This window comes from Ranitomeya variabilis, chromosome 8, assembly GCF_051348905.1.
Source record: "Ranitomeya variabilis isolate aRanVar5 chromosome 8, aRanVar5.hap1, whole genome shotgun sequence".
Classification (NCBI taxonomy): domain Eukaryota; kingdom Metazoa; phylum Chordata; class Amphibia; order Anura; family Dendrobatidae; genus Ranitomeya; species Ranitomeya variabilis.
This window is the reverse complement of record NC_135239.1, coordinates 210045020-210058418: the sequence shown is the minus strand read 5'-3', so window position 1 is coordinate 210058418 and position 13399 is coordinate 210045020. Positions and strand designations below refer to the sequence as shown.

The 13399-nt window shown below is 45.2% G+C and overlaps 1 protein-coding gene and 1 long non-coding RNA gene across 5 annotated transcripts in view; one reads left to right on the top strand and one right to left on the bottom strand.

Annotated features, from left to right (window-relative positions):
• Nucleotides 1-13399, top strand: part of LOC143787725 (uncharacterized) — a 17627-nt gene extending 4228 nt beyond the window's left edge. The window contains exons 2-3 of the long non-coding RNA XR_013218447.1: nt 5341-5460; nt 12754-13399. This is a non-coding gene — a long non-coding RNA (uncharacterized LOC143787725). The remainder of the gene's footprint in view (nt 1-5340; nt 5461-12753) is intronic.
• FGD5 (FYVE, RhoGEF and PH domain containing 5) overlaps nt 5467-13399 on the bottom strand; it is a 129396-nt gene continuing 121463 nt past the window's right edge. For 3 of the 4 annotated variants that reach the window (XM_077276693.1, XM_077276692.1, XM_077276694.1), the window contains exons 18-21: nt 12714-12844; nt 9116-9244; nt 7788-7942; nt 5467-6658 (exon numbers count right to left, since the gene is read on the bottom strand). In XM_077276693.1, the coding sequence (XP_077132808.1) occupies nt 6622-6658; nt 7788-7942; nt 9116-9244; nt 12714-12844 (452 nt within the window). In that variant the 3' untranslated portion in view covers nt 5467-6621. The remainder of the gene's footprint in view (nt 6659-7787; nt 7943-9115; nt 9245-12713; nt 12845-13399) is intronic. The other variant, XM_077276695.1, reaches the window with a different exon arrangement.

Sequence of the window (13399 nt, the reverse complement as noted above, 5' to 3'; positions counted from 1 at the left end):
TGGTACCTTGATTTCCGAATGACATGCAAAATTTGCTTTCATCAGAAAAAAGTACTTGGGACCACTTAGCAACAGTCCAGTGCTGCTTCTCTGTAGCCCAGGTCAGGCGCTTCTGCCGCTGTTTACCTGGGGAATGCGGCACCTGTAGCCCATTTCCTGCACACGCCTGTGCACGGTGGCTCTGGATGTTTCCACACCAGACTCAGTCCACTGCTTCCTCAGGTTCCCCAAGGTCTGGAATCGGTCCTTCTCCACAATCTTCCTCAGGGTCCGGTCACCTCTTCTCGTTGTACAGCGTTTTCTGCCACATTGTTTCCTTCCAACAGACTTACCATTGAGGTGCCTTGATACAGCACTCTGGGAACAGCCTATTTGTTGGGAAATTTCTTTCTGGGTCTTACCCTCTTGCTTGAGGGTGTCAATGATGGCCTTCTTGACATCTGTCAGGTCGCTAGTCTTACCCATGATGGGGGTTTTGAGTAATGAACCAGGCAGGGAGTTTTTAAAAGCCTCAGGTATCTTTTGCATGTGTTTAGAGTTAATTAGTTGATTCAGAAGATTAGGGTAATAGGTCGTTTAGAGCAGAGGTCCCCAACCTTTTTTGCACCAGGGACCGGCTTTAAGCAAGACCAGTTTTCCATGGCCCGGTGGGGGTGGGGCAGGGGCGGGGCTTTGGTCATATGGGGGTGGGGTTATGGAGGGATGGAGCTTAGTACATACTTATCATATAATTATGACATTTATAATGAGAATGTGATTCAACTTACCATAGGTTCAGAATGAGTGGGAGCACCATGCTTGTTTCCCTGGTGCTTTGCACCATTATTGCCCCATAGCTGTGCCATATAGTGCTCTGCACCATTATTGCCCCATAGGTGTGCCATATAGTGCTCTGCACCATTGCCCCATAGCTGTGCCATATAGTGCTCTGCACCATCCATTATTGCCCCATAGCTGTGCCATATAGTGCTCTGCACCATTATTGCCCCATAGCTGTGCCATATAGTGCTCTGCACCGTCCATTATTGCCCCATAGCTGTGCCATATAGTGCTCTGCACCGTTCATTATTGCCCCATAGCTGTGCTGCTGCTGCTGCAATAAAAATAATAAAACACATACTCACCTGTCTTGCTTGCAGCTCCTCGGCGCCATCTTCCCGGCGTCTCTCTGCACTGACTGATCAGGCAGAGGGCGGCGCGCACACTATATGCGTCATCGCGCCCTCTGCCTGCAGTCAGAGCGGAGAGACGCCGGGAAGATGGAGACAGCGCCCGGCGTGTGGAACGAGGACACGTAAATATGCGATACTTACCTGCTCCCGGCGTCCCGCTCCTTCCCCCGGACAGCTGGTCTTCGGTGCCGCAGCCTCTTCCTCTGTCAGCGGTCACCGGCACCGCTGATTAGAGAAATGAATTATGCGGCTCCGCCCCTATGGGAGGTGGAGCAGCCTATTCATTTCTCTAATGAGCGGTCCCACGTGACCGCTGAACAGGGGCGCCGCGGACCGGCTGAAAAACCCCAACGGCCCGGTCCTGGTCCGCGGACCGGCGGTTGGGGACCTCTGGTTTAGAGAACCTTTTCTTGATATGCTAATTTATTGAGACAGGTTTTTTGGGTTATCAGGAGTTGTATGCCAAAATCATCAGTATTAAAACAATAAAAGACCTGACAAATTTCAGTTGGTGGATAATGAATCTATAATATATGAAAGTTTAATTGTAATCATTACATTATGGTAAATAATGAAATTTAACACTATATGCTAATTTTTTGAGAAGGACCTGTATAGGAGGCAGTATTATAGTAGTTATATTCTTGTACATAGAGGACAGTATTATAGTAGTTATATTCTTGTACATAGGGGCAGTATTATAGTAGTTATATTCTTGTACATAGGGGCAGTATTATTGTAGTTATATACTTGTACATAGGGGGCAGTATTATAGTAGTTATATTCTTGTACATAGGGGCAGTATTATAGTAGTTATATTCTTGTACATAGGAGCAGTATTATAGTAGTTATATTCTTGTACATAGGGGCAGTATTATAGTAGTTATATTCTTGTACATAGGAGCAGTATTATAGTAGTTATATTCTTGTACATAGGGGCAGTATTATAGTAGTTATATGCTTGTACATAGGGGCAGTATTATAGAAGTTATATTCTTGTACATAGGAGCAGTATTATAGTAGTTATATTCTTGTACATAGGGGCAGTATTATAGTAGTTATATTCTTGTACATAGGAGGCAGTATTATAGTAGTTATATTCTTGTACATAGGGGCAGTATTATAGTAGTTATATTCTTGTACATAGGGGCAGTATTATAGTAGTTATATTCTTGTACATAGGAGGCAGTATTATAGTAGTTATATTCTTGTACATTGGAGCAGTATTATAGTAGTTATATTCTTGTACATAGGGGCAATATTATAGTAGTTATATTCTTGTACATAGGGGCAGTATTATAGTAGCTATATTCTTGTACATAGGAGCAGTATTATAGTAGTTATATTCTTGTATATAGGAGGCAGTATTATAGAAGTTATATTCTTGTACATAGGGGGCAGTATTATAGTAGTTATATTCTTGTACAAGGGGGCAGTATTATAGTAGTTATATTCTTGTACATAGGGGCAGTATTATAGTAGTTATATTCTTGTACATAGGAGCAGTATTATAGTAGTTATATTCTTGTACATAGGGGCAGTATTATAGTAGTTATATTCTTGTACATAGGGGCGGTATTATATCAGTTATATTAGTACTAGAAGCAGAGGTGACAGGGTGGTGTAAGTTAGGACTTGGAGACGCAGCTGAGGTGTTTGCATCTCCTGACTTAGGACTCATTTCCACTTGCGAGGAAAACGGACGAGTGCAATCCGATAAAAAATCGGATTGCACTCGGACCAATGTTATTCAATAGGTGTCTTTTTATTTGGGTTTTGTTTTTTTCTCAGCCGAAATCGGAGTGAGAAAAAAAAATCGCAGCATGCTGCGTATTGCTGCGATTCTCGGATGAGACTCGCCAATGCAAGTCAATGGGTGCGAGAAAAAAAATCGCACGGCACTCGCACCATTCGAGTTCTCTCCCATTTTTACGCACCGGTGACCTTTGAAAAGTCGGCAATTCAGCGCGGTGTACAGTAAAATCACACTGACAGGTTAGAATAGAGTAGATATATACACATAGATTAGGTATATGTGTGTATATGTATATATATGTAATCAGTGAGCTCTCGCGCTCTCTCGCGCTCTCTCTCTCTCGCGCTCTCTCTCTCTCGCGCGCTCTCTCTCTCCGCGCGAGAGAGAGAGCGCGCGAGAGAGAGAGCGCGCCTCTCTCTCTCGCGCGCTCTCTCTCTCGCGCGCTCTCTCTCTCGCGCGCTCTCTCTCTCGCGCGCTCTCTCTCTCGCGCTCTCTCTCTCTCGCGCTCTCTCTCTCTCGCGCTCTCTCTCTCTCACACAGTAAACCATCTCATATCCCTTCTTTTATTACATATTCCTCTTCACTAATGTAAGAAGTGTCTCTGTCAAATTTGGGGGCTCTAGCTATTAAAGGGTTAAATCGCAGAAAAAAATTGGCGTGGGCTCCAGCGCGATTTTCTCCGCCAGAGTGGTAAAGCCAGTGACTGAGGGCAGATATTAATAGCCTAGAGAGGGTCCATGGTTATTGCCCCCCCTGGCTACAAACATCTGCCCCCAGCCACCCCAGAAAAGGCACATCTGGAAGATGCGCCTATTCTGGCACTTGGCCCCTCTCTTCCCATTCCCGTGTAGCGGTGGGCTATGGGGTAATGAAGGGTTAATGTCACCTTGCTATTGTAGGGTGACATTAAGCCAGGTTAATAATGGAGAGGCGTCAATTATGACACCTATCCATTATTAATCCAAAAGTAGGAAATGGTTAATAAAACACACACACAATATTACAAAGTACTTTAATGAAATAAAGACACAGGGTGTTGTAATATTTTATTATTCTTTTATCCACCTGAAGACCCTCGTTCCGTAAAAATCAACGTGGGAACTTTTCCCAGGCTCGAGTTCATATGAGGACATCCAGCAGAGGGCGCATCGCCGCAACTCGAGGTAACTACAGGACATTCCCCTGCATTCCATTCATTCACCAAGTTTTACAGTCAGGAGCACAGCTGCATTAGCAGAGCTCCTGGGTGTAAAATGATTTAACCCCTTCAGATGGATTTACATCGTGGGACGTGCCAGAACGACGGAAGGTATGGGATATTGTTGAGTTTTTTAATTTTTAAATTTTTACAGAACAAGGGTTTTCAGGTGGATTGAGAGTATAATAAAATATTAAAACACCCTGTGTCTTTATTTCATTAAAGTACTTTGTAATAATGTATGTGTTTTATTAACCATTTCGTACTATTGGATTAATAATGGATAGTTGTCATAATTGACATCTCTCCATTATTAACCTGGCTTAATGTCACCTTACAATAGCAAGGTGACATTAACCCTTCATTACCCCATATCCCACCGCTACACCGGAGTGGGAAGAGAGTGGCCAAGTGCCAGAATAGGCGCATCTTCCAGATGTGCCTTTTCTGGGGTGGCTGGGGGCAGATGTTTGTAGCCAGGGGGGGCCAATAACCATGGACCCTCTCCTGGCTATTAATATCTGCCCTCAGTCACTGGCTTTACCACTCTGGCGGAGAAAATTGAGCGGGAGCCCATGCCAATTTTTTCCGCGATTTAACCCTTTAATAGCTAGAGCCCCAAAATTTGACACAGACACTTCTTACATTAGTGAAGAGGAATATGTAATAAAAGAAGGGATATGAGATGGTTTACTGTATGTAATCATGTCTCATATCCTGTCGGGTTTGGGAAGGAGAGGGCAAAAGCCGGCAATTGAATTAGCGGCTTTTATGCTATCTAGCGCTGCATTAAAAATAAATATATATATATATATATATATATATATATATATATATATATATATATATATATATATATATCTCACTGACATAGAATAGGTGTGTGTCTATCTATCTATTCTAACCTGTCAGTGTGATTTTACTGTACACCGCGCTGAATTGCCGGCTTTTCAAAGGACACCGGTGCGTAAAAATCGGACAGCAATACGGATGTCATACGGATGTTGCGATAAAAAAAAAATCGCATGACAATCGCATGATTTTCCTCCGTTTTTTCGGTCCGTAAATCGGACCGTTTTGTCTCTCGCAAGTGGAAATGAGCCCTTATAAGGTTTTGTGCACAGATCTTGGTCACTTGCCAGCTACAGATCTCCAGATTCTCTTCTTTTCGGGCTCTTTTCTCCTTTCTTTTTAACTTTGTTGCTGTTTGTTAGATACTATTGTGTGTGGAGTTCCTGCTTTATGTACGTAATAAGCAAAGCTGGAATGTAAAGAATGGACTCAAGAACTAAACAGTTACTGATTTGTGTGGACACTTTGCAGCCTTTTACACGGTAAATATTTTATTATAATCATTTCTGCCCACTGGGGGGTCAATCAGTTCCTCTTAAAGGGTAATTCCACTTTTCAATAGATGTATCTCTTTGTAAATTTAAAGGAACACGCACACCTGTATAAGGACAACACTGTTAAACATCTTTATTCCTACAGATACGTCTTACAGATTCTTATTACGAGGTGAATCTGGTTGTACATTATTTTTTTATTTATTTTTTTTAATCTTGAATCTGATGCGAAGAACCAACGAGTCGGTTTAAGGCTTTTCGTATTGTAGAGGATAGCGAGTTCTCTGTAAACAGCAGCGCGGCACAGCTCGTATGTCGGAGAAACTTGCCTGGTCTGCACTGTGGGGGACTACTAGATCCAGCATGACGTCCGGGACGTGAGAGCTTTCATAGATTGCAGCAACAGATTCAACATTGTCCTAGTCCTGCCCCTGTTCTGGGCCTGAAGTGACGTTCATCCTGAGCTTCCTGGTTCATGAGTATGCCAGTTTTATTGATGTACTCGGTGAGGGGCTTATGGAAAGCTGGGGGGTGATTACAATCAGTGCCGGCTGGTCAGACCTCCATTACATCCCCCAGATATGAGAATATGACACGATCGATTGGAGGTTTGCTGGATTTGTCTCATAGAGGTTAATCAGGTTGCTTAAGGGGGATCTCCGCAAATTAAAGAAAATTTTGTTGGTCTATAGGCATGTGACAACGGAGCATCATCGGGCACAGCACACGGGTGGAGATCTCCCCCCCCCCCCCCCCCATAATAATGGTCGACGTAGAGCCGCTTCTGGACATGGCCGACCAGCACCTGCCTCCAGCGAGGCCGATAAAAATCATATAAAATTGCCTGCTAAATGCAAGTCACCTGGCAAGTGTAAACTGGGGGGGTCCGAAGGGGAGCGGAGAGCCCCCCGGGGTAATAATGAGACTGTTCTGCAAACCAAAAGGCCGTAAGTAGCGAGGAAGCAGCTGCCGCTGGCACCCACTATACATTCCACTGGAGACCCAGAGAGCGGAGGCGTCTGCAGCCAGCAGGGGGCGCCACTGATTCCATTTATACATTAAAAAAAGAAAAATGTTTGCAACTCAAAATAATTGAATTTACATTCTGATAATAAAGTCAGTCGGTCGAAGTCTGCGGGAGAGCAAATGCTATAATACTGACGCGGCTTTAATGGCTTCAACCCACCTGCAAGAGACAAGGAGGAGAGCGTTATTAGGCAAAGGTAATGAAGAACGACCTGCGGTAAAGTGTCAGAACTGCTGAAAGGTTAGTATGGAGGTCTATAAAAGGGTTAACGCACTGGCGTCCAATATTCAGGATCGCCTCTTGCTCGGGTGAACTATAAACCTGATTGGTCTCAATGCCGGTGATAGATATAGTCAGAAAGCTTTGCACATATACGGTATCTTCCACAAGCCATGGAGATGCCGTGTATCCACCTGGGCTCTGTCAGGGGCTGCAGAACTACAAATCCCAGCAAATCAGTGCATTCTAGGATTTGTGGTTTTGCAAACTGAGAAGAAACAAAAACTTGTAGGAATGAAGACATTGAACATTTGGTAAAGAATTGGCAGCGAGAAAAGAAAGGAAATGAGAAAAGGAAGAATAAGGATGGAGGATGAAGTGCTGTGGACTCAGCAGTGACGGCCAGATCTGAAAAATCGCCCGTCGGGGGGCATCTAAGATGAATCTGCTCTGCACACACTGCTAGAGACTAGGATCCCTGCAGCAAGTGACGGGGATCCCTGCAGCAAGTGACGGGGATCCCAGCAGCAAGTGCCAGTGAATGATGTAACTAGTGAACTATGGGAGAGTTTACTAAGACCGCCATTTTTATACGCTCGTACTCCCTAAAGGGGAAATGAGCTTGCTGCTGCGTGCATGATTAATTGGCCCCTATAATTGTAGAATCAGTCTGCAGATTGTTTATGGTTAGTTACCATGGAGACACCGCTCTGCACTGGAGCTGCATACACACAACTTGGGTCTGCAGAAACTAAATAAAATACACAAGATGCCTGGCTCCTCGTCCCAGCATGCATGTTTTGACACTGCAGCTAAGTTTGAATATTTGACCTCGTCTCTTCCCCCCCCCCCCCCCCCCCCACACACTCCGCTGCTCCTAGGGGTCTCGAGAAGAGTTGTTGGCTCATTGCTCTCCAGCTGTTGTGAAACTACAACTCCCAGCATGCTCTGACTGCCACAGACTGTTCAGTAGCATTGTGATTATTTCCTCTAGAAGACAAGGAAAGACCAGATAAAGAAGAGAGGCAGCAGCAGCAGTGACCGGAGATGGCGGAGGCCGCGGTGGTACCTGATGGCTGCACTGGTGTCTGCGGCTTTGAAGTTATAGAACAGGGTCTGCTTGTGGTACAGCTGGAACACTGTGCCCAGTTTGGGGTTCTGGTCCCAGTTGTCAGGCACAATGTGGAAACCTAATAGGGGTAAACTTTCTGTGGCAATTTTGTCCTGGAAAGGATAAAGAAAAAATATGAATCTGCATCGGGGGGCTGCACTTTCCTCGGGGGCTTTAATGAAACCAGACAGATGTGAATGGAGATCAAACCACAAGACGCAAATAACAGGTGATGCAATGTTACCCAGAATGGCCGCAGTGGGCATATGGAGGGTCCCGCACGGGTAGAGCCGCTCACTGCCCCCCACGTTGCAGGGATTCCCCACACTTATGTATTATAATATTGCTGCTTGCTGTCAGTGAATGGTAACATTTCTTGTTCACATTTGTCCCTGAGCTGAATCTACTTATAAAGTGTTTGGTTTCAAACGTATCCTGTCCAGACGGAGGCCGCTTATCTGCACTGACACATTGTAACAAACTGATCGGAGGCCGCTTATCTGCACTGACACATTGTAACAAACTGATCGGACAGGAGAGAGTGGTGCTGCTGATCTGGTTAGCTCAGAGGATTGTGAGAAACCCTCAGCTGTGAGAAGTGCCATGTGTTCCCATGCACCGACAGCAAGCAGATATCTTGTAGATATGGGGGAATCACAACACAAAAGTTTGTTAGAAAGTTGCAAAACTTTTCATTATACAGTGAGTAATGGGGTTTTCCAGGACAGATCCGTTCGCTCTGGCACTTGTACAAAACCCCTTTGTTCTTTATTTGCATGGGACTGGAGGACCAATTTAGGCTTTGTTTGCATGGTACTGGAGGACCCGTTTAAGCTTTGTTTGCATGGGACTATAGGACCCATTTAAGCTTTATTTGCATGGGACTGTAGGACCCATTTAAGCTTTATTTGCATAGGACTGGATGACCCGTTTAAGCTTTATTTGCATGGGACTGGAGGACCCGTTTAAGCTTTGTTTGCATAGGACTGTAGGACCCATTTAAGCTTTATTTGCATGGGACTGGAGGACCCGTTTAAGCTTTATTTGCATAGCAGTGGGGGACTTCTTTGCGTCCATGTCGGCCTGGGCTCCCTCAGCTCCTGTGTGTATGATCTGCTGAGGACGATGCAGCAGATGCTTTAGGTTTCTGCAAGGAATGACTAGTTGAGCAGTTGCCAGTGAGTCTCTGCTGCCCACCTGCCGGGGTCCGGGGAGAAGCATATAGATCACCCCCTGTAATATCTGGGCTATGTTTTCTCACTGTCAGGTGATGAGCGCCCCCTCACCTCGCAGGCCGTGTACGTGTATAGCACTTTGCCTTTAATAACGAACCAGCGTTTCTTCCAGTATTTCTTGCCCTTCTTGCACCGATGTAAATAACCACTAATGGAGGCGCTTTCTCCGGACGCTGCGGCCTGTGAACAAAACAAAGGTTAAGAGGCTTCTGAGAAAAGACTGAAGAATAAGCCACATTGGTAAAGCGGCGCCGCATCGTGAGAACACGGCCTATACAGCAATAGCAGAACCCGACACCGCCGGCTCTTGTACAACTACAACTCCCAACCTGCTAGGACGGCTGCAGGGCATGCTGGGAGTTGTAGTGCTGGAGATTACTGACCCCCTTCCCTACAGGTTCCAGCAATAGAACATCTTCAGACGCTGTAAGAAATTCTAAAGTGGGAATCTGTATAATGTCAGACTGAGGAATCGGCAGCTACTATTCTCCTCTTGTCATTAAAATGAAGATTCAACCATTAGTTATCACAAAGCCAATATATGACCCCATTCCTGCACAGCTGAGGGTTTGTTACAATTGCATCCAGTCTGGACAATCTTTGGAGCCGATCAGCACTGATACATTGGAACATTCACAACATTGTATCCAGAATATTCTCCTCCTGTTCCTACAACTCCCAGGCGCTCACCGGGGGATGCTGGGAGTTGTTGTGCATTAGTTGCACATTCAGAGGATGAGCGGTGCAGTGCGGCCATTCACTGACAGCAAGGAGAGATCTTGGGTATGAAATGATGAAGAGCTGTCCTCCGACACTTCACACGTCGCCTGATGGTACATTTCCATATCTTCTACCGTACAGCTGCTTCTCACACTGGCGCAATGTGCGTCTTACTAAAAAGCCGCTATGAGACGTGTCATATGTTGCGCTTGGAGAGGCGGAGGCGCGTAATTACATATTTCCCGGAGGTACAATTAGATATATTCCTACAGTCTGTGCTCATGAATATGCTAATTAGCGCTCACATTCCTGCCAGGTGCTTCATTTGTATAAGCGCTAATCAAGGTCCATGTGAGCAGATACAGATATTAGCTGCTGCCCCCTGGTGGGCACATGGGGGTCTGCGCTCTCGCTAGAGGTTAATGCGACCTCTATTTAGTTATTGTTTACCTCTTATCGGATCTGGGGGTCTACATTATATCTCCCCCTACAATAGAGCTGCAATGCGGAGCGATCGAGGCGCAGTAACCTCAAATGTGGCCGCTGCTCAAAATGTAATGTCGGCTGTTTGTAGAGTAACTAAGCCCACATGTGCACCATAAGAACTAGAAAGCCATAAAATGGATATACATACTGACTGCACCAGCAGAATAGTGAGTGCAGCTCTGGGGTATAATACAGGATATAACTCAGGATCAGTAATGTAATGTATGTACACAGTGACTGCACCAGCAGAATAGTGAGTGCAGCTCTGGGGTATAATACAGGATGTAACTCAGGATCAGTAATGTAATGTATGTACACAGTGACTGCACCAGCAGAATAGTGAGTGCAGCTCTGGAGTATAATACAGGATGTAACTCAGGATTAGTAATGTAATGTATGTACACAGTGACTGCACCGGCAGAATAGTGAGTGCAGCTCTGGGGTATAATACAGGATGTAACTCAGGATCAGTAGTGTAACGTATGCACACAGTGACTGCACCAGCAGAATAGTGAGTGCAGCTCTGGGGTATAATACAGGATGTAACTCAGGATCAGTAATGTAATGTATGTACACAGTGACTGCACCGGCAGAATAGTGAGTGCAGCTCTGGAGTATAATACAGGATGTAACTCAGGATCAGTAGTGTAACGTATGCACACAGTGACTGCACCAGCAGAATAGTGAGTGCAGCTCTGGAGTATAATACAGGATGTAACTCAGGATCAGTAGTGTAACGTATGCACACAGTGACTGCACCAGCAGAATAGTGAGTGCAGCTCTGGAGTATAATACAGGATGTAACTCAGGATCAGTAATGTATGTACACAGTGACTGCACCAGCAGAATAGTGAGTGCAGCTCTGGGGTATAATACAGGAGGTAACGCAGGATCAGTAATATAATGTATGTACACAGTGACTGCACCAGCAGAATAGTGAGTGCAGCTCTGGGGTATAATACAGGATATAACTCAGGATCAGTAATGTAATGTATGTACACAGTGACTGCACCAGCAGAATAGTGAGTGCAGCTCTGGGGTATAATACAGGATGTAACTCAGGCTCAGTAATGTAATGTATGTACACAGTGACTGCACCAGCAGAATAGTGAGTGCAGCTCTGGAGTATAATACAGGATATAACTCAGGATCAGTAATGTAATGTATATACACAGTGACTGCACCAGCAGAATAGTGAGTGCAGCTCTGGGGTATAATACAGGAGGTAACTCAGGATCAGTAACGTAATGTATGTACACAGTGACTACACCAGCAGAATAGTGAGTGCAGCTCTGGAGTATAATACAGGATGTAACTCAGGATCAGTAATGTAATGTATGTACACAGTGACTGCACCAGCAGAATAGTGAGTGCAGCTCTGGAGTATAATACAGGATGTAACTCAGGATCAGTAATGTAATGTATGTACACAGTGACTGCACCAGCAGAATAGTGAGTGCAGCTCTGGGGTATAATACAGGAGGTAACTCAGGATCAGTAATGTAATGTATATACAGAGTGACGGCACCAGCAGAATAGTGAGCGCAGCTCTGGGGTATAATACAGGGTGTAACTATCTATGTAGATATTGACCTGCTGTACTTTACCTTATAATAGAATATTATGAGTCTTGATCTCTGTATTGGTCATTAATAGGAAACCTCGCACATTTACAGTAGTATTAAATACAGATCTGAGGACGCATTGTCTTGTTGCTGCCATTAAATTTTTGTCGCTTTAACTGTGATTTATCTTTTCTATTGAGAACTTCCTTAGTGTAATCACCTTCTCCGAGTGCCGGATCCCAGGACTGAGCCGCCATTGGCAGTTTACGTTACTACTGAATCTTTTCCCGCAGTTTTTGTTTTCAGTTGCGCGGTTCTATTTTGTTCTGAGCACGATCCCCAGCAGCACAGAGTATTTCAGAAGTGTCTTCTCATGTAATGTGGCAATGCTGTGTCAGAGGGACAGGGTTTACTTGTAAGGCCGGGGTCACACGAGAGTGCCATGCGAGAAACTTACTTCAATACTCAGCGCTGCTGCCAGCACTCGGGACCGGAGCGTGCAGTTGTATGTATTTTTATGCAGCCGCGTGCTCCGGTCCCGAGTGCCGGCGGCAGCGCCTGGTATTGATGCGCGAGTTACTCGCAAGTGAGACATAAAGGACATGGAGACAAATATAGGTCTCTGAGAATGTAGAGGGGGCCCTGCAGCAGCACAGAGTATTTCAGAAGAGGAATGTGCCGATCCTTGGATAGTGGCGGCGCCTCCTACTAACACATTGTGGGGGGTCACAGACTGTAGGTTACTTGGTGAGGGGTGCACAGCAGCACAGAGTATTTCAGACATTTTCTCTTTGCACTGAATGACATTGATGCACAATACAGAGGACACATCACAATACGCAGAGTTCTTGCCTTTTCTCTGACAGCCTTGGCCCTACCTCCATCAGAGCTGACGGGACTTTTTTATGTCTCTTGAAGGCAGATGGGTGAAAACTGTGGAGCATCGATGTAAACGCGCTGCTGGCCGACCGCGGAGACGGCGGTGAGGAAGTGTTCGCTGATGCAAGATCTGTTAATGAAAATTAACCAGAGAGAAAGTTAGAGCAGACGCCAGATAAAACTCCTGAAAACGGCATCACCGAGATCTGAGGCTTCACTTCCAGGGCTGTTTCACCATCTAATAATTTCTACTGAAGTCTTATTCCATTTGAAAAGTGCTGTACAATCTGCTGATGCTACAGGGATATATAGAGAAAATAAAATGTTATCCGGAAGTGATGCAGTGATGGAGTTCTGCAATTACCTGCAGTACCAAAAGTCTGCCACAAGGTGGTGCTATGCAATAGCTATAATCTGCCACAGGGTAGTGACGTGCACTACCTATATTCTGCCACAAGGTGGTACTACGCAATAGCAAGTCTGCCACTAGGTTGTGCTGTGCAGGAGCAGTAGTCTGCCAGGAAGGAACTTAAAACCCCCACATGGACTATTATTTCCCAAACTGTGCCCCCAACACCCCATTCCCATAGTTCCCAATCCCCCTCCCCTGTCACATCTATTTTCCTTGCTTTAGCAACACTAAATGTATTTTGGTCCTGCCAATAAAGTCTGAGTTTGTCTGCCA